The sequence below is a fragment of the Brachypodium distachyon genome, chromosome 1 (assembly GCF_000005505.3).
Source record: "Brachypodium distachyon strain Bd21 chromosome 1, Brachypodium_distachyon_v3.0, whole genome shotgun sequence".
Lineage (NCBI taxonomy): Eukaryota > Viridiplantae > Streptophyta > Magnoliopsida > Poales > Poaceae > Brachypodium > Brachypodium distachyon.
This window is the reverse complement of record NC_016131.3, coordinates 73,522,468-73,542,601: the sequence shown is the minus strand read 5'-3', so window position 1 is coordinate 73,542,601 and position 20,134 is coordinate 73,522,468. Positions and strand designations below refer to the sequence as shown.

Below are 20,134 nucleotides of genomic sequence, written 5' to 3'. Positions count from 1 at the left end.
TGGTTGTGCGGAGCAGACAACATAAGAAGCTATGGACAAACGTTTCAAAATTACACACAATCGAAATTTGTTACTACTCTCTTTGTTCCCATCGAGCCCCGTACGGCCGTACCTTATTTTGTCTTGACAAAATGGAACCCTGCAAATCAGCTTTGTCCTTGGGAAGGCGTACTAACATAAGCGGCGCCTGAAAATCAGCTTTGTACTTGGGAAGGGGTACTAACATAAGCAGCGCCTTTCAGAGCAGGTAGTACTCCCTTCCATTCCACGAGTGTGTCAGTGCGCGTGCGTTTGCATAGTCAACTCGGGATAAGCAACGGCGACGACGTCATGGCCGCGCCGGTGACGCCGAGGCCGTCACTGATCCGGCCGCGCTCCCAATTGGGCGCCGTGGGCCTCGCCTCCGACCACTCCGCCGCCGCCACCGCCTCCTCTCGCCGCCGTCGCGACTTCGTCTTCGTGGTCAACCCCTCGGGTACGCTACTGTTACTCCCCCCCTCCCTCTCCACCACCGCCAGGCTTACCTACTCCTGCCCCCTTACATCGCTCGGATCCCACTTTTGCAGGCGCCAATGGCCGCACGGGCAAGCAGTGGAAGCAGCTGCTCCCCCACCTCCGGAGCCGCCTCGCCGACCAATGCAACGTAAGCCTCCGATAGCTCTTCTAGATCCCCGCAGATCACACCAGAACTGCCAAGTTTTAATTGCCGTCTGAGACCATGCTAGGGCCCGGATCCGTGGTAATTCGGTGGTCTCACGGAATTTTTTGTTTTGTGCGTGTGTGGGGCTGCTGGTTGATCAGATTTGCGAGTGCGTCACTTCGGGACCGTCCCACGCCATAGATGTCACAAGGGAGGTGTGTGTGGTTTGGCTTCATACCATATCCAATCACCACTTGTTTCGTTTCTTTCCCCACTATGGGTTTCCCATTGCTTGTGAACACCGGTCCTCGTGTGCGTGTGTGCCTTAGGCTATAAAGGATGGGGCTGATGCCGTGATCGCTGTTGGCGGGGATGGGACGCTTCATGAGGTATTTGTGTGTGGCGTGTTGATACAACTTTTGGTACACATTGTTAATGTTTCGAGTAATTGACATTGGAAGCGGATGCTGTGGTGGAACTTTGTATGTACAGGTGGTGAATGGCTTCTTTTGGAAAGGAAGTCCAGTCCGTGCGCTTGATCGAGGGCCTGACCATTTAACAACGCTCGGTGTGAGTACACATAGCTAGTAGCTGTGGTACCCTACTAGATCACCCTTTTCACCTTTCGATACCTAACAATCTAAACTATTATGGAATGTTTGTTTTATGTACTGGAATTTATTCAGTAGTGAAGGGCCTTTTTTTTTCTCGCAGCTCATTCCACTTGGAACTGGCTCAGACTTCGCTAGGACATTTGGCTGGTATTTTTGTTTTCTTTCCTGCATGATCTACGGTATATGCATGGATATGTGGTTTGTTATTCTATGTTTCATTGGATTATGTTATTATTTGTTGAACCAGGTCAAATGATCCCCGTCAGGCAATTGATCGAATTGTGAGAGGTTTCCCCCTTGTTACTTCTTTTATAGAACCTATGTTGATTCTTTTTATGTTATCAAGTAAAGTACATTAATATACAGTACCTGTATTAACTAATTCAGTATCTTGTGGCATATAATTTTGGATAAATGTACGAGTAGATGATAAGGTTCTAATCTACGTAAAGTTGGTATTTGTATGCCAACCTACCTATTTTGTTGCCATTTATGCCAGGAAGTTCTGAATGATTTAGTACTTGCATACCCAATGGATTTGTATGCTCAATATCGAAGACTCACAGCTAAACCCTTTCTGCAGGAGTTAAATCAAAACTAGACATAGGCATGATGGAAGGTTCGAATGGAGACCCACATTTCTTTGTGAATGTTGCTGATATCCATCTGTGAGTGGATAATAAGTAACAACCATTTCAAACTTGAAACTGAATAAATAATTTGACAAATTGAAAAATTAATACGTCTGCAGGAGTGCCAAGGCAGGCTATTTTGCATCTATGTACAAAAGATTTGGCAACTTATGTTATGTTTTGGGAGCTCTAAGAGGCTTTTGGGGACATACTAATCGAGATCTGAGAATAAAGGTTAACTTTAACCTTGGTTTTGTTTCAAAGTAAGTTGTATCTTTACAGCTGTTTATGCCCATCCTAATTCTGGACCTCTGCAAAACACATATCATAGGTAAATGAAGGAGATTGGACTACCGTTGATAAAGCCACTGCTCTATGCATAGGAAATGCCAAATTCTTCGGCGGTGGCATGAAGATAACCCCAACAGCTGACCCTTTTAGTGGTGACCTTGAGGTGAGTAAGACAATGGAATTTGTTTTAATTTTGTTTTGGTAAAACACACTTGCAGTAATTTGTATGGCGTTTTACAGGTTGTTATTCTACAAAATTTCAAGTGGTACGATTTCCTTCTTAAGCTACATCGGCTGTATGCAGGCACGCATTTACCAGTGAATGGTGTGTCGTCAATGAGGTAAACACAACCTTGCGTGTTGTTAGGTTTCTTGCACTTGGGACTGAAGCGTCAATACATTACTATGTAAAGTTTTACCTGCATAGAAAACACTCGAGAGATACCACGTAAAGCATGTTGCTTTTAGGCTCCCAAGGAAGGTAGTTGTACACTTGAAGGTTTTTAACATATAGGCCAATCTCCTGACAGATCTTTAAATTGATTGATTATGCTAGTAGCTATCACCATCTTGATTAGTAGTGCTTGCTATGATATCTGATAGAGGTTCAGATTTTGTGTGTGTTTTTGAAAGCCCGTTGCTTCCTTCCCAACTACATTTGGTTTTGTGGTTCTGAGTTCCGAAGCCTTTTTCGATATAACAACTGCTTAAAATTACCTATAAATATCTTGGTCTAAGCAACAATATTGCTATTTCAGAGTTCAATCAATTGAAGTAGCAGAGGTGGTGCCTAATGGTGATATCTTTGTGCAATCTGATGGGGAGCATTTCGGTTTTCTTCCTACCAAATTTTCAGTTCTTCCTGGTGCAGTTGATTTCTTCTGCTAGATCAGTGTGCTCCATGTTCCTGTTGGACTGACAGAAGATGCATGATTCTTGGTCAAGTCACTTTGTTTACCCAGTTGATTTCTTCTGTTGGATCACTCTGTTCTTTCTTCCTGTTACACTACTTGTAATGACGTGTCAATTGAGTTGCTCATGTCATCTTCTGGCATAACATGAAAAAATTACTGCAATGTTAATAGAATAGTTGTAAAACACAGGTGTCGGGTTGGCACTTGGCACACAGAAATTTAAATTTGACAATGATTTTTCCGTGGGCTTGTACCATGTGTAATAATACTGTTGTTTGTTGTTCGAACAACAGGAAGGACATGCTTACCTGTATTTCCAGTGCCAAGTTAATGCACTCCTAACGTCAAGTAAATATTGTGGCAACAGCAAATCCCCTACTCCAGAAACTTTTATTCTGCTCTCCTGGTAAGTAGGGATCTATCAACCGAGGATCGGTGGCTTGTTGCACGGATTACATTCAGAGTTCTCAAAGAAACATGAATTTCCTTTTTCAGATAGAAGCAACTTGTATCTTTCTGCCTTTTGTTCTACTACATGTATATACTAAACAAGTAAACTACTCCTTGTTGAACTTGTGATTCTGGTTCCCTGACACTCATATATCTAAAACTGAGCCGATCTCTTCTTTGTTTGTGAAGTTGATTCTCGAGCGGAATCTCTTCTGTTAGTTCCTTTCGTTTCGTACGCAAGGAATATTGTCTGTTGCTTGCTTGGAAATTGAACTGCCCGCGCATTGGCAATTAAAGAAACACAAAAGGGGTACCATGTCCCCTGATGCCATGGCACCAGACTTTAAGCTCCTTTTAACCTTAGCTCTATGACTTGACTTTATTCTCACCATCGCTCATACATATTCTCCAGTCGCTTGACCGGTTATCTCGTCCGTTTGACCTCACCGGGCTAGCTATAAACTTGCAAGCACTGCAGCTTTGGTTTTTGAAGAGCGGGAAGAAAGTGTGTCCTTTGGTAAAAGCTTGTGGGTACAACGAGCAGCACAACGCCCTGCATGTGCCAGGAATGTGGCAGCCTGCAGGCACCGTATTTAGCGATCTCACTCGTCTTTTCTCATGTGGTGTGTTTGCATCTCCATGTCGCCTGATTTGGTCTTTTACCTTTTCAACTGGGCAGTTCAAAACTTCAAATATGTCGTAGGTCCGTCCGACCCATGTTGACGAAATCCAGTAACTCTAGTTCATGGGCACTTCTGCATGAAGAGAAAAAGGCGTGGAAATACAAAACCCATAGCATCGTGCATACTCCTCCGCACCATACTAATTGACTCAAATTTGTCTAAATATGAATGTATCTATGTCTAAAACGCGTTTAGATACATGTAATAGAAAGTCACTTAATATGGGAACGGAAGGACTATTGTTTTTCGTACGTGCGCAACAGGAAATGTTTTCCTGAGTTGTTTGCAATTACCATAGCATGAAAAGGAAAAGGAAAATCAGTTACGAGCCCTAAAAAATTGATAGGAACAAGAGAACAGACGTAATGGAAAGCGTTTTCCTCTTCACTGTAAAACAAGGCTTTTTTTTTCCTTTTCTATTTTGCACATTTCTGTTGTAGAACGTCCGGCCGGCCTTATTCATTCAGGTACTACGTCATAAATTTCCTAGCCCCAACGCAGTAGGCGTGCACGTACCCTGCAACGAACCCCATCATTCGATCGATCGTTAACGTTGCAACCGCCAGAAATGAGCCATGCATGCATGCACGAGCTAGCCGAGCGTGACGTGACAGCGTTTGCTAACAACGAATTGAACGATCGATCACGCACGCACGCTGGTGAGCCGGCCGGGTCGCGCGCGACAAAAAACGAAAAAAAGCCGCCCCTGACGCGGTTGGATTGGATCGAGTTGCACGCTAGTCACGTAACTAAGGCTAAGGCAGGCAGGCATGTCCGATGGAGAGATGGACGGGATGCTCATCTATCTATCTATCGGACCAGCCAGCTGATGACCAGAGCATGAATGCATGGATGCTTAATTGGGGCCGGGTGATGGGTAGTATCGGCCGCTAGCTGAAGAAGAACAACTCATTCAGTCACATCACAAACCTACCTGAAGAAGGAATGAATTAGTTAAGCTACGTTCGATCTGTCGTCCGATCGATATCGATCAGACTTTCGTGACCTGCTGACTCATGAGAACGGTACAGGACTAGTATGTTGTTGCTGCTCGGCAGCTAGGTCGCTGTGCCACCGGGGTGTCACGGACGACCGATCGAGCTATCTCGACAGCCGGTGCGAATCTTGGAAGAAGCGCACGTCCGTCACCTACCACTTCGCCAGGGTCCAAATCTCCACGGTCACGAGCAAGCGAAATTGGGGAGAAGAAACCATGTAGACCAGGCAGCTTCATTAGTTGGCTACATATTTTCAGATACTATGTACTTCGGGGGTCGGGTCATTAAATCCTCCGGTCTGCAATTCCATCGCCAGCGCAAACCACATCGATATCTATCAACAAGTATAAATGAACGCAGTGTAGGCTGATTTCCATTACTCATTATTTCTACACAAGCAGATGCAAACTTTTAGAAACAAAATAAGCTAGGTAAAACTATTTTCGACCTGGTTTACTGGTGACCGCTTACGCCATGTCATGGAGTCACAAAAGGAACATTTGCGATGTTAATAGTTCTATTGTTGCGAGTTGCCTACTTTATTTTGACAAACTGGTCAGTTCTTGGTGCTCAATTTGACAGCTGTCTAGTGTCCACTGCTAGTAAAATCCAATGGCGGCAGCAATTTTTTGACACATTTGCACCAAACCACCAACCAACACTATCCCTAGTTTCAAAGATAACACCACTACGTATGGTGACCCAAGTAGAGATAAAGCACTCTGCTTGAGATCGGCAAAAGAAAAAGGCTCAGACAGCTAGGCAAAATAAAATGGTACAGCAAAAGTATTTTATGAGAGCACTATCCTCGGCAAAAAAGCTTAATCATATACGATCAGTTTCTATTTCAGTGGTCTTTGTCGGAGTAGTATTGGAATGACTTCGACAAAGAGGGAATGTTGTGTAGTATCGTGCAGGATACTGGACAAGTTTTGTTGAAATTCTGAAGGAATTGGAGGGGCCAAATTAGGAGTTTCTCTTTCTCTATAAGGTTTGTTTGAATCGGAAATGCAATCTGGACTTATGGCTACCGGCTTGTACATTTAGAGACGCACGATCTCCACGCGATTCTGACTCGATACTCGATCGACTCGTGTTTGAATAGCAAGATTAAAATCTACAAAAAAATATATCCTATGATCTAATTTGCATGCGATTAAAAAAATATTGAGGCATAGCTCATAAATCTTTCTTTTTATATCGGAGTTGAGGTTAAACACATATTTTACCAAGAAAATCCATGCTTCCCTGCTGCGACGCAATCTAACCATTTTATTATGTATGTTTGAAAGTGTCGTACCATCCGCAGTACCTCTTCGGTGGGTAACCGCGCGGCGCGGTAGAAGGCGTGACGCAATGCTGCACGGTCCCACCATACGCGGATTTCTCTCCCTAGTTCTCTCTTCGTTCCTTTCCTTCCTCACTTGATCGAGCCTTTCCTCCCCACCCCCTCCTTCCCTGTTTTGCGCGTTGCCATATTCAAGCACCGCTCCCACTGCCGCCACCATCCTCTCGCGTTGCTGTGATGCGCCCTTCTTCCTCACGCGGGGGAACATGGTCTTCAGCAGAGGAGCTCCAATCCACACCAACATGGATCCACCGCCTCTCGCCACCAAGAAGGCCCGAATCCACGATGCCGGAGCCTCCCAGTGGCCCGGTAAGCCCGGATCCGTGCCCCTCGGACTATCGCAGGGGATCTGCCTCCAAGGAGAGGTCACCGGCGTGGATCTGCTGCGCTCCGCCAGGAGGGTGAGATCCACGCGCCGCCTGTAGGCCGATGGAGGAGACAACGCTCGCGGTTAGTTTTTCTATTTAACTTTTTTTACAAAAAATGAAAAGTTTGAAATAAAATGTTTCAACCAAAGAGTAAAAATTAAAATAAAAAAAGAAAAGGCTAAAAAAATTAAAAGCAGGTTAAATCAGAAGTTAGGAAAATAAAAATGAAAAGTAGGCCAGAAAAAGCAAAAAAAAAACAAAAAAAAAACTGCCCATCCTCCGCCAACTAGCCTCACCGATATCAAAAGATATGAGGACCATGCCACTGGAAGAAATCACTACAATAAATAATAAAAAATCTGTCATATATCCATTGATATCGAACCAGCGATTTCCCCAAGATTACATTTCGTGGCGCCCACAGATAGTTAAAGTCCGCTAGAAAACACTAACGGCACCCCTGAAAATCCTACACAAAACGCTCCCCAGCCTCCGGCCCCTTTCAATTCTCTCAACACAGGTCGTATGTAAGCAAGCAGTCAGCAGCCAGCCAAAGAATCCCATCTCACACGCGACTCTGTTCCATCAGGCATCACCGGCAAAGCTCCTCCTGCCGTTGCGATGGCGGCGGGATGGCAGAGGCGGAGGCTGCTGCAGGCGGCGCCGCGGCACCAGCAGGGGGCGCCGTCGTCGCCCGATTGGAGCCCCGACTACATCAACGCCTGGCTGTCGCAGCGCACGGCCGTGTTCGGGCTCCGCCTCTGGGTGCTCATGGGCATCGCCGTCGGCGCTGCCATCGTGTTCGTGCTCGCGCTGCTCTTCCTCTGCCTCTCCCGCCGCCGGCGCCGCCGCGACGGCCTCTCCGCGGCCAACCTCTACCCCGCCGCCGACACCAAGCCCGTCAAGCAGCACGTGCAGCAGCCCACGCCGCCCAAGGACATCCAGGAAATCGTTCGCCGGCAGCAGCAGATGGCGCCGCCGCCTCCGGCGCCGCAACCCGCGGCGCATGCGCAGATGGCCAAGGCAGAGCCCCCGCCGCCGACGCTGCAGCAGCAGAGGGCGCAGCTTCCCGTGATGCCGACGGGATCCAAGCGCTCGACGGCGGCCAGCGGCATGTCGGCAACGACGAGCGGGGGGAGCGAGCGAGATTTGGCCACGCCGAGGAGCACCGGGAGCGCCGGGCCGGAGGTGTCGCACCTCGGGTGGGGCCACTGGTTCACGCTGCGGGAGCTCGAGGAGGCCACCGACGGGCTCACGGAGGAGAATGTGATCGGGGAGGGCGGCTACGGGATTGTTTACAAGGGCACGCTGCAGGATTCCACCATCATTGCCGTCAAGAACCTGCTCAATAATAGGTAATCATTTGTTTTCTGTTTTGGATTGTCTCTGTCCTTTATGCCCCTTCTCGAGCTCGTATTCGATTTGATGCTTATGGATTTGGTGCTTTAAGCCAATCTCCGTAGTTGGATTTAGAATGGGGAAAATATCCATTTTTGCGTTGTTCTGAATTTCTGATCCAAATTATGTTGGCTTCGAATTTCTGTGATTTGACTTGCTCAGAAAAATTATCCTGTTGCGTGACACCATTTCGGAAAAGGCACTCCTTATCTTCTTCTGCCAAATTGAGTAGATGAGATTCTGGTGGGTGAAAAATATGCAACTTGAATGGGATCAGGAGTCCTCCCTTGTTCACCATGCATTTTGTTCAGATTTTGGGCGACCTGGAGTAGTATTCATCGGACAGTACTTGCTAATAAAAGTGGTTGGATTGGTGCCTTGGTGGGGCTCAAGAAAATTTGAAAATTCTGTCATCATTTACTCGCTTTCTGTGCACCCATCTGCAGAGGCGATTCTTCTCGATATCTGTGAATGCAATTTTAAACACTGCACAGATTTCTGAGTATGATTCAGTTGCTGTTTCATTTCTCACCCCATCTTTTATCCTGCTCTGTGCTCTCTGATAAAAATATCACTTCCTTCCTGCTTTTACCAGGGGCCAAGCTGAGAAGGAGTTCAAGGTGGAGGTCGAAGCGATCGGACGCGTCCGGCACAAGAATCTTGTTAGGTTGCTTGGCTACTGCGTCGAGGGTGCTTACAGGTACAATGCATTGCAATCTCTCCATTGCATGATTTTCCAAGTCTGTCTTCTCAAGTTTGTTTCTAATTGATGGTTCCACAGGATGCTTGTTTACGAGTATGTAGACAACGGTAATCTTGATCAGTGGCTTCATGGCGACATTGGGGAAGTGAGCCCACTGACCTGGGATATGAGGCTGAACATAATTATTGGAACTGCTAAAGGGTAATTCTTCACTGTCACCCTACTGATAAGTGCTAGTATTTCACTGGTCTGGGGCTTAGTGCTGTTTCTCGGACTATAACCATTTCTACAATTTATAGTAGTTTATCATCATGTACATGCTTACTGTCTGTGACTAGAATTATGTAGACTGTGACTGTCAGCAAGTTAGCTAAATATAGGTCACAACTATTTAGATTCTAGAATGCATAGGTGCTAGGTGGCATGTTTAGGTCTGTTCTGTTACGAGACATGCGTCTTGGTTAGGACAATGGAGCCGAGTTCTGGTGAGATTGGCTGTCCAAGGAATTCAGGTGCTTCACTCACAAGTTTGTTGGGATCTATTCCTTGACATACACATATTCCTTTCTAAGAAGCTAGAGAAAGAGACAACTGATTGTTACCTATTTTCACAGATTTGTAAAACCATGGTTTCTTTTTCCATCGTGTACATCATGGGACATAACTCAATCTGCTTCTGAAAAAAAAAAGATTTCGCGTCCAGTTAAATTGGACAAAAAAGGTGTTCCATTTCTGAGACATTGCATGTGCCTATTGTGCATGCCTCCTTCCCTTTCCTTTCCTGCTGCCAGCTTGCTTTATTTTAAGAACCTGGTTTGTGATTGTTTATGGTTCTCTCTATAGCAGTGTAAGACACTATTTGCTAATACTTTAGGTTGCGTATGTTCTTAGAATAGAACATCGCGATTCTGTTTAGCAGTCAAAGTCTAAACTCAAGCATCATGTGCATTAGCAAGCACTCTAGCTGTTTTATTCTTTCCCTGGAAGCAATATTGTCAGTGGTTTGCTGAAACCACCTCAACAGCTCTGTTCAAAGCTAGATGTGACTGAAATTTCTTACCTCTGACACCGAACTTTGCTTGCCCAGGCTGGCCTATCTTCATGAGGGGCTGGAACCGAAGGTTGTCCACCGTGACATCAAATCTAGCAATATTCTCCTTGACCAGCAATGGAATGCTAAAGTATCGGATTTTGGGCTTGCAAAGCTATTGTGCTCGGAGGCCAGCTACGTCACTACACGTGTTATGGGAACCTTCGGGTCAGTGTTGACAGTCCTTTCGTGCTCAACGCTGTAGATGGAGTTGGATCTTATTATGACTGAATCATTGGTTTATGTTGCAGTTATGTGGCACCTGAATACGCCAGCACCGGAATGTTAACTGAGAGGAGCGATGTTTATAGCTTTGGTGTACTTTTAATGGAGATCATAACCGGCAGATCTCCTGTAGATTACACTAGGGCACCTGGAGAGGTTAGCAATTTTTTTCCACTATTAGTAGTTTCTTTTCAAAAATGTGGAAGTAAGATGAAGCTAACTTATTTCAGTGTCTCTACGTCTTTTTATCAGGTGAACTTGGTCGAATGGCTGAAGAACATGGTGGCCGAGAGGAAAGCAGAGCAAGTAGTTGACCCCAAGATGCCTGAGAAGCCTTCACCGAAGGCACTGAAGCGGGCACTTCTAGTCGCCCTTCGCTGTGTCGATCCCGATGGTCATAAGAGGCCTAAAATGGGGCATGTAATCCACATGCTTGAAATGGAGGATCTAGTCGTCCGGGATGTATGTCCTACCCAAACCATTTTGCAGTCTTTTATTCCCTGAACACCATTACTCACGTTGCCAATTGTCAATGATGCAATGCAGGATAGGAAGCCCAGAAGGGATGTACCTCATGAGACATCAGACAGACATAGCTCAAGGGAGGATGGGAGCCAGAGCAGACGCGACAACCATCGGTACAGATGATGAAACGGGGCGTCGACGATACTAAACCGGAACTTGGATTTGCGTGGATTGCTGCTAGATATCGCCGGTATTAACCATGTCGTCATTACATTATTTTTTGCTGCCCCTCATCGGATCTCCTCATGACCAACTCTCTCCCTCTCTCCTTGCTCTTGATTGTATTATATGCCAGCATCATTCCATGGAACTTAACAGTTGATATAACTCGACGAAACCACACAAGTGTAGGCTTGGTGTTCTGACTTCTGACTAACAGTTTAATGGGAGAGATTCCACCACCTATTGCAAGTGGCAGTGCTCTGTTTTTCCTTTTCTTTTTTGTCTCCTCCGCTGGTCTTATCTTCGTCCTACTGTAACAGCCCATCCCTGATTCCTGGCTGGAAGAAGAAGAACACTGATGATGCTTTCTTGTAGCTTCCTGCAGCGCTGGTGCACATGAGGCCACATGCCACTGCACCAACACTTTCACCCTGCATCTACTAAAGCCTTTACTAATTTGTTTATCTCCACCATCTCCATCGGTTAGTTGGCTGGCTGGCTGGATGTATGTATGCTTTTTGTCCACTATACCGCATCTGGCGACTCAGTAAATCAGCATCTGCGACAGTTTCTTGTCGCTTCGTCTTGTCTAGCTGTCCTCATCTCCTCTCTTGGTCTTTACTTCGTCGTCCAGGTCCAGGTCCAGGTCCAGGTCCAGTTGCTTTCTGGGACCTTTTCGGTTGGCAGTTTTGTTTACCGGTATCCAGCTCTTGATCTTGGTAGTTTCTCAGGGAACGGAAGAATGCTCGAAACTGGATCATGTGTGTATTAAAAACTTGTTCACTGGCAGAGCTGGTTAATTAGCAGGCGATGATGATCCACAAGGTCACGTGACTCATCTGCTACTGCACATCACAGTTTATCTTGTGATTTTTACTCGACAGCAGCAGCAGCAGCAGCACCTTGTGATCTTGCGGAGTAACATGGGCACGCTGTAAACTGGTTTGACAACGTCGACGTGCAGTGCATTGCAGCAGTGGTAGGAGAGGAGTCCCTTTCGTTTTTCAACGGCTAGCTCTCGAGCAGGCCGAGACTGGTGAGCATTGCAACAAACAAGAAAACGGCTATATATATGTGGAGGGTGACAGGATGATCCGGGGCCGGTCCTGGAATTTCGGGGGCCCGGAGGGGACTTAGAAAACCGGGCCTTTAGTATAAAGATGAAAATATGTTCTAAAATGAAAGATTTTGAAAAACCATCGTAAAACCTGATTCCACATTAAGCAATAAGACTAACAGATTCTACACCAGATGAATTAGATATGGGGTTATGATCACTAGCATTGTTATCATTTTATTTGATAGCATTATCTTCCGTAGGGCCATCATATTCTAGCTTAACAATATTACTTTATTCCTCTTGAACAACTTTGATTGGATCTCTCAAATTTCTCGATGTGTTAGTGTTACTCTTCAAATTTTTATTAATTAATTGATCCAGCCTCCCAGTACATACATAGGCCTAGCATACAGGCAAACCTTGGGGGCCCTCCAGCTTCACCTCCCTGGCCCTCGCGTCCCACGGGCGCGCTTCCAATAATTCTCTCTTTCTCGCTAGACATGACCGCGTGGGTTTGGCGTTGGCGAGATTGAATATATTTTTCCCCTTCACATAATCGCTTGAGCCTGACAGCACGAGCCACGACTAGAGCCTGTCAGCTCTGATGTTCCATGGCTTGACGCGAGATCTTGGACTTGGTGGTCTCGTGAAGGAACTGACATCGGAGCTGTTATTTCATTCCATTGCATTTTGCACCAGGGTGACTCACAGTCAGCGCCACATGGAACTAGGGCTGCAAAAGTGTGACACTCAGTGTACCCTTTAACCCTTTTTAGTCCAAACAAGTGGACTAAAATTTTAAAATGACATAATTTTCTGGAAAATTAATTCATTTATTTGAACTAAGAAGGTTCAAAGGATACCCTGAAAATCACCGTGTTGCACCTCTGCATGGAACCTGGCTGGAGAAAGGCAAGCAACAGGGGGCCCGGTCCAGCTAGGATCTGCTTCTATATGGATAAAACTCTCTCTATCTCGAGCGGGACACGCAGATGCCGTCGTCGCATGTCAGCCTAGCTGGAGTGCACCATGAAGGCGTTCTCTCTGCTGTCGCGACAGCGACTCGATCGGCTGCTGCTCGTCACATCAGAGAACAGCAAAACGGAAAACGTCCCTCTGTCTCTGTGTGTGGAGTTTCCTTCCGTCTATCACGGGACGGAATAAGATTGATGTTATCTTCTTCTCCAGCCACACCCTCTCGCTCGAATGATTGAAGATGTAATGTGATCTGACAGAGATAATGTAATGTAATGCTGAGATCAATTACCAAGACGATGAGGATGATGAGCACTGTCAGCGATGGGTTTACTACTCGGACAAATTATTTCACCAAAAGGAAGTATATGTACTAGCATCTAAAGTGTACATAGATCAATTACAGAGGCAATGAGATGATGATGATGATGATGATAAATTATTTCACCAAAAGTACAAGTTGGGGGGAGCGTCGTCCCATGGTGGTGGTGTGGGCACATTATCTACAGAAAAAGTCTGCAATTATAGTGCCCTGTCAAAGATAACCAACCGCACCGAGTGGGTGAGAATAAGACCAAGAATATGCCTGTCTATGTACATCAGTACATTGCCTGCATGTAAAGGCTCCCCGTTGTTTTGATCACGCGTACCATGTTAAATGAGAGACTGGCAACGCTTATGGCATGAGGGCTGCAGTGTGGCATGCGGCAGCAAAGGACACTGCAATGCAGAGGAGATCAGGAGAACCACCAGCTCTGATCCTCAGCTTCTTGTGCTCGCCAGGCTTCCACCGTTGGCGAAGGGGCCCCTCGGCTGCTTGTCGTTATGCCGGGCGAGATTGTCCGGCGCAGCTCTCTTCTGCCTCACCTATGGATGAAGATACGAAGAAATATATAATGTTGAGATTAAGATTTTATTATTCGACGGTATTTTTAATCTATCTGTTCTTCATCAGTGTCTTGGGTGGCTTAGCTCACCTTGCTCTCTGACTGTTGGTAAAAATGCCTCAGCAGGATGTTCTTGGGATCGGTTGTAATTACTGCAGTTTCCAGGGGACAGATTATCAGCATAAACAGTCGAGACACCGCAAAGGTGGTTTTCATAGAGCATAAGAAAATGGACATAGAAGATTTGCAACAATTACGGTGAGAGTGGATGAGTGCCTCCAACGAATATAAATTAACGAAAAGGCAAAAAAGAAGAAGAAAACAAGGGGCAGCCATTGAGTCTGAGCTACTCTGAACATATGTATAAACTAATGCATTCAAAAGATATGCAAAACATATAACTGGCGGTTAGTTCCATTAGCAATTTGTTTGGCGAGTGTTTCTACCAGAAACATAATTAGTTATTATAAATATTGAAAGAAGCTGGCAATAGAGGACCTGCTCGATCCCTACAATATACCAAAAAGAACATCTTTGAAGGATATGCCAGAAACTCGGAACTACAGTCTAGGGTTAAGTGTCTACTTAAATGATTTTTGTTCTTGCATATTTCTCAGTTTGTTAACAAATATCTCCTTCACAAATATGCTGGTGGCACCCTAAAAAGGCACATAATGTCGTTAGAGTGTTCGGTTCGTCAGCATATTTCTCTGCCTAAAAATATCTTAGTTTGATGTATTGTAAATATATCTTTTCTTGAAAGCAGACAGAGACTTAGGCAGTTCAGCCTGGCATCATAAATTGATTAGGCCCCAGAAAAAAAGACCCCGGTAAATGGCCCATGAAATGTCATAGAAAGTACCATGGTGTGCTCTACGAAACCTCTGAGCCTAATATCCAACCAGTTTTGTTGATTCATCATAGGCAACCGATTGCCCCTTCAACTCAACCCAAGCAATTCCTCTCAACGACCTCTCACTACAAGCACTCCACGTTGAAGGAATTTTCATTGGGAGTACGCCACAATTCAACTTGAAGGGAACCTTGAAGATCCTACCATTTCTACTTTCAAGGTTGACATCCCTGCTGACACATTTAAGTATTTTTTAACTACACCTTGTCTTCCTCTTCCTCATGCTCCGAGAGAACAGTTAACTTGGGAGACTTAGACGATATATCAGTGCAAAGATCATGTGGACATCCCTGCGTACCTACATTAAAGTATGAAAGGTCCGGCAATATAGCCATGGGCCATTAAGTACATAACCTACATACTACATGCCAAACCCTGAGATAGTCAAGGAAATGGAAAAAGGAACGATTGTGAAGGAATATTTAATGCTCTAACTGGTCTACACTTGAATGCATCACCCATAACAGAAAACACCTCTGCATCTCCACAAGGGATTCTCCCAGAGACATTTAACTGTTACAAGCATTTGAGTGTTTGCAAGGAAGTTTGATCACCAACATCGATGGCCATATGTGACATGTCTCTCAACTCTGTTGCACTATTGCAATTGAGATGAACAGTAACTATGTAGTTGTTTCGACCTTACAAATGTGCTGTTAGCCTATGTGTCTCAGTAAAATTTGGGATCATGTTTTCCTAATCTTGAAATGCATGATAGAACAAATATTTTTCACAAAGTGAGATTTTGTAAAGATATATTTAACATTGGGAAAAGGCTAGTACCTGGACATTTGCACGACAAAAATACAGTAGATGAAATATAGAGAGCTGCTGTTGGGTCAGCAAAGCGAGTAGTTAAGTTGAAAACAGGTCTAGTTGAATCATTATCCATAGCAATTACCGCCTTACCAATGTTAACTGTGTTTAAAAGAATCAGAAGTTCGAGTGAGGAAGGCGGAAGCCACTATTAGTGTAGAACATGGTGTTAAGTCACTATGGGCAACATAAGATTGTTACCATTTGTTAGGATATGCAGAAAATACTACCTTCGATACAATACTGCAGTTAATGTGGCACGGTGATGGTTGGGAATCTAAACACTTGTCCACATCACCTTTGGACATGTGGGCTGTGGCAGCATAATATCTCCAGCACAGATCCCACATCATAGACAGTACTGTTGCTAATCAACATCATAAAATTGCAGAATTTAGGAACGCCCTCCCAAATCCTATGGCGCTTGGCCTAGCAGAACCAAGGCGCGTCTACTTCTACATTATTGAGAACATAATATGGTTTACGGATTCTCATGGCTAAACATAAGGCTTAGTTGATCAAACAGTTTATGGGACATATTTTTTGCCCTGTGAAATACCATCGTAAAGATAATTTGACGTAATGCGAAGGAGCAATTACATTAAGTTATGCACAAAGGCCTAACGAGGAAATCAGTCAGACTAGATTTGTAAAAGGGAGAAGCAGAAGCAGCACAGACCAGAGACATTGGTAGAAGAAGCGGGGGATGGAGTTACCTTGATTGGGAGGTGGATCTGTCCTATGTGACGCTATGTAAGTGGCTGGTGTGATATTCTGGCGAGAAACACAAAGAAATGAGAATTAACATTAGCACCAGGTCACCAAATAATATATCTACTATTGCCCACAGTATAAGTTGCTAGCATGATATATTTTTATTTTTATTTTTGTGTTCTGCCTTTTATTTTCTGACTATAAGCCTACAAGGCATTACAGAAAACACAGGAATAACTAGTATCATTAGCACCATGGCAACTGAATATCTGACCTGTAGTATGCATAAAAATAGCAACCGCAATAAACCCGTTAATAGTTAGGACTACACCAAATGAATATACTCAATGTACTAACAAATGAGAGAAGCTAAAACCTAAACCTAAATGCTTAGTCATTGTGCCAAAGCCCTCTGAATACTTGAATAGGATCCAATAGTTCGGCAATCAGGACTTCAATGTAAAAACTACAGTATTTAGCCACCTATGTGTACTACAATTTCATCAAAGAAGCACAGTAGGAGCGACTCCTGTTACTGCATCAGGTACAGCAGACACGAACCCTCTCCTTTCTGTCGCGAGGAAATTCCTCTCCTTCTAGGCACAAACAAATTTGCGCAAGCATAATACAACTTGTGGAATCGATGGAGTAGTCTCCAATTCAAGCACACATGGGATCCACGACAAGTATGATATGTGGTAGCGCAACAGCGAAAAGGAGGCGCTGACTGACCGATGGCTGCGCGGAGGGGTCGGCCGGGGCGAGCTGGCTGAAGTTCTGCGGGCTGTAGCACGGCCAGCCGCCCAGTGGGCTTCCCATCGCCACGCCCTCGCCGCGTCCTTGCTGCAGCTGCTGTTGGGTTCTCGCCGAAATCGTCCGTCTCCGACTCCGGCCACGCCACGCTCTCCTGTGTCTGCCCTCTTTTCCGACAGGTGGTGGTAGCAGAGAGGCTCAGTGTGTAATGGACTTGTTCAGACAACGCTTCGCCTGAGACAGAAATGGGTAGCTGCTTCGGCCCACTCGTTTCACGCCATTTATTTCAGGCCCTGTGCTTGATCATCGGCAGAGCAAATGTTATGTTTTCATAAAGAAGGGAGCAAATGCTAAGTTTGGCAATTTGTCTGGTTTCAAACTTTCAATTCGTCGCATCCAAAACTATATTTTATTTTTGAATCGGTAATGAAGAGGATAATGAAGCGGATGTAGCTCAATTTGTAGAGCAAATGTCATGCTTTCATTAGGTACGGGGTTCGAATCCTCAAATCTCCAAATGATTTTCATATTATTTTTTACTTTTTATGTTTATATTAAAAATTACTTTATAATTACATAAAAAGGTGGTGTAGCTCAATTGGTAGAGCAAACGCAAACGCTTGTGTTAGGTATGGGGTATGGGGTTCGATTCCTCGCATCTCCAAGTAATTCTAATATTATTTTTACCTTTTATGTTTATATTAAAGCTTACTTTATATAATTACATAAAAAGGGGATGTAGCTCAATTGGTAGAGCAAATGCAAACGCTTGTGTTAGGTACGGGGTTTGATTCCTTGCATCTCCAAGTAATTTTAATATTATTTTTACTTTTTATGTTTATATTAAAAATTACTTTATAATTACATAAAAAGGGGATGTAGCTCAATTGGTAGAGCAAATGCAAACGCTTGTGTTAGGTACGGGGTTCGATTCCTCGCATCTCCAAGTAATTTTAATATTATTTTTATTTTTTATGTTTATATTAAAAATTACATAAAAAGGGGACGTAGCTCAATTGGTAGAGCAAATGCAAATGCTTGTGTTAGGTACGGGGTTCGATTCATTGCATCTCCAATTGATTTTCATATTATTTTTACTTTTTATGTTTATATTAAAAATTACTTTATATTTACATAAAAAGGGGATGTAGCTCAATTGGTAGAGCAATTGCAGCGCTTGTGTTAGGTACGGGGTTCAATTCCTTGCATCTCCAACTAATTTTAATATATTTTATACTTATTTATGTTCATTTAAATGTTTTTTATGTTCATGTTAAAATGTATTTTCCTTCCGCATTACGTAAAAAAGGATGTAGCTCAATTGGTAGAGAGACGTTATCCTTTGAATCAGGTACAGGATTTGATTCCTCACATCTCCAATTAATTTTAAATTTTTTGTACTTTTATGTTTATGTTAAAATCTTCTTTTCTTTTAGATTACATAAAAATGTGGGATGCAGCTTAATCGCTACGGGGTTATATTTCTCGCATCTTCAATTGAGTAATTTTTTTTGTACCTTTTTATGTAACCTTATGTTTAAATGTCTTTTACATTAGAATTACATAAATAGGGGATGCAACTCAATTGTTAGAGTAAATGTTATGCTTGCATTAGGTACAATGTTTGATTCCTAGCATCCCTATTTCATTTTAAACATTTTTAGTACAATTTTTTGTTCATCATAAAATGTCTTTTACTTCAGCATTACATAGAAAGGGGACACGACTCAATTGTTAGAGAAAATGCTATGCTTGCATTAGGAATGTGGTTTGATTCCTCGCATCTCCAATACATTTTGATATTTTTTGTACATTTTATGTTAATGTTAAAATTACATAAGTAAGGGGTGTAGCTCAATTCGTAGAGCAAATGTTATGAATGCATTAGGTGCATGATTTGATTCATTGCATCTTTAATTTGAATAGTTTGTTGTAACAATTATGTTATGTTAAAATGTCTTTTACGTTTACATAAAAGGGATGTAACATGTCGAGCAAATATTATGCTTGCATTAGGTATGTGGTTTGATTCCTCACACCTGCAATCAATTAATTATGTATTTAGCTATGCTATGATATAATAATGAAAGAAATGCCGAGATGTTTAGACTGTGTTTTCTCCGATGTTAATAGCATTCCACGGGAAAAGCGTCTACTGATGTTGTCAGCGGAATCCCTCGCCCATTGAGTGGAATAGCGATAACATTTTTTGTATGTATTATGTTAATATTATTAAACTGTATGAAAAACGATATGTAGCTCAATTCGTAGAGCACATGTTATGCTTGCATTAGTTACAATGTCCAATTTCTTCTTGTTGACTTTTTCCTCATACAGAGTAATTCAAAAGGCACCACAAGGTGGCCTGCCATCAACAGACTTGACATATCGAGCTCAAACAACCATATCAAGAGGAGACAGCTCTTATCTAAGAGAAAATTTGTATGCCTTGCACCGACAAAAATCCACCGCAGCAGCTGGAGAATGGCGCCCATCGAAACCCCCTTTCGTGAGTCACTATCACCGTCATGCCGTCTCCAACGACACCACAACTCCGGCTTCTTCACGGCATGTCGGCTAAACCGAACCCTATATTTGGTAGAGTCCCCGAGGCGACCCCTCCTCCAATGATGACCTTTCTCTGACCATAAGTTGAAAATGAAATAACAAGAAGACATTCGCAAATAGATCAACACAGATAAGCAGGATGTGATACATGGACTAGGTGAAAGGCAAAGTGCTTCATGTATGTAACCAGCAAGATAAGATTCGTGCAGGATCTGTATTCCCAGGCAGTCACTAAATCAGGCTAAAAGAAGTCCACATTTACCCACCAGAGAATACATGTTGCCAACTTGACAGCGAGTTATTATATGTGCCCCGTGTCAGATGCCAAGTCTATAACAAGCTGTTGGGCGAGTGAGATTAGGAGTCCACAGCCTCCAGGATTTGTCCAAATGGAGCATGTTGGTGAG

At 43.8% G+C, this 20,134-nt stretch overlaps 3 protein-coding genes across 5 annotated transcripts; 2 read left to right on the top strand and 1 right to left on the bottom strand.

The window, feature by feature from the left end:
- Nucleotides 1-244: 244 nt before the first annotated feature.
- On the top strand, nt 245-3,710 carry LOC100837210 (sphingoid long-chain bases kinase 2, mitochondrial). 3 transcript variants are annotated; one of them, XR_730121.3, is made up of 14 exons: nt 245-475; nt 567-643; nt 802-855; nt 970-1,029; nt 1,133-1,210; nt 1,355-1,401; nt 1,502-1,542; nt 1,838-1,922; nt 2,006-2,120; nt 2,218-2,340; nt 2,418-2,518; nt 2,936-3,116; nt 3,385-3,497; nt 3,587-3,710. XR_730121.3 is itself a non-coding variant. In XM_010230981.3 (12 exons), the coding sequence occupies exons 1-12, from the start codon at nt 331-333 to the stop codon at nt 3,063-3,065; spliced, it is 1,056 nt and encodes a 351-aa protein (XP_010229283.1). In that variant the 5' UTR covers nt 245-330; the 3' UTR covers nt 3,066-3,354. The 3 variants fall into 3 exon arrangements, 1 of the variants encoding a protein (XP_010229283.1); XR_730120.3 differs by having other exon boundaries at nt 3,385-3,710; XM_010230981.3 differs by lacking the exons at nt 3,385-3,497; nt 3,587-3,710 and having other exon boundaries at nt 2,936-3,354.
- A 3,724-nt stretch (nt 3,711-7,434) lies between these two features.
- On the top strand, nt 7,435-11,284 carry LOC100837650 (probable serine/threonine-protein kinase At1g01540). Its single transcript, XM_003562113.4, has 7 exons — nt 7,435-8,293; nt 8,932-9,036; nt 9,118-9,240; nt 10,127-10,297; nt 10,381-10,510; nt 10,607-10,816; nt 10,901-11,284. Exons 1-7 carry the CDS (start codon nt 7,560-7,562, stop codon nt 11,000-11,002), a joined length of 1,575 nt encoding a protein of 524 aa, XP_003562161.1. The 5' UTR covers nt 7,435-7,559; the 3' UTR covers nt 11,003-11,284.
- A 2,121-nt stretch (nt 11,285-13,405) lies between these two features.
- LOC100835977 lies at nt 13,406-17,409 on the bottom strand. Its single transcript, XM_003558876.4, has 4 exons — nt 17,139-17,409; nt 16,409-16,466; nt 14,054-14,115; nt 13,406-13,943 (listed from the first exon to the last, which is right to left on the bottom strand). The coding sequence occupies exons 1-4, from the start codon at nt 17,223-17,225 to the stop codon at nt 13,839-13,841; spliced, it is 312 nt and encodes a 103-aa protein (XP_003558924.1). The 5' UTR covers nt 17,226-17,409; the 3' UTR covers nt 13,406-13,838.
- Between the last annotated feature and the right edge of the window lie 2,725 nt (nt 17,410-20,134).

Coding starts and splice junctions, on each gene's coding strand:
- LOC100837210 (XM_010230981.3), top strand. CDS start 331: ATGGCCGCGCCGGTGACGCCGAGGCCGTCACTGATCCGGCCGCGCTCC. Junction 1,402..1,501: donor TTCGCTAGGACATTTGGCTG/GTATTTTTGTTT, acceptor TTGTTGAACCAG/GTCAAATGATCCCCGTCAGG. Junction 1,923..2,005: donor AATGTTGCTGATATCCATCT/GTGAGTGGATAA, acceptor ATACGTCTGCAG/GAGTGCCAAGGCAGGCTATT.
- LOC100837650 (XM_003562113.4), top strand. CDS start 7,560: ATGGCGGCGGGATGGCAGAGGCGGAGGCTGCTGCAGGCGGCGCCGCGG. Junction 10,511..10,606: donor ACACTAGGGCACCTGGAGAG/GTTAGCAATTTT, acceptor TCTTTTTATCAG/GTGAACTTGGTCGAATGGCT. Junction 10,817..10,900: donor AGGATCTAGTCGTCCGGGAT/GTATGTCCTACC, acceptor GATGCAATGCAG/GATAGGAAGCCCAGAAGGGA.
- LOC100835977 (XM_003558876.4), bottom strand. CDS start 17,225: ATGGGAAGCCCACTGGGCGGCTGGCCGTGCTACAGCCCGCAGAACTTC. Junction 16,467..17,138: donor ACCCCTCCGCGCAGCCATCG/GTCAGTCAGCGC, acceptor GTTTCTCGCCAG/AATATCACACCAGCCACTTA. Junction 14,116..16,408: donor AGATCCACCTCCCAATCAAG/GTAACTCCATCC, acceptor TGGAAACTGCAG/TAATTACAACCGATCCCAAG.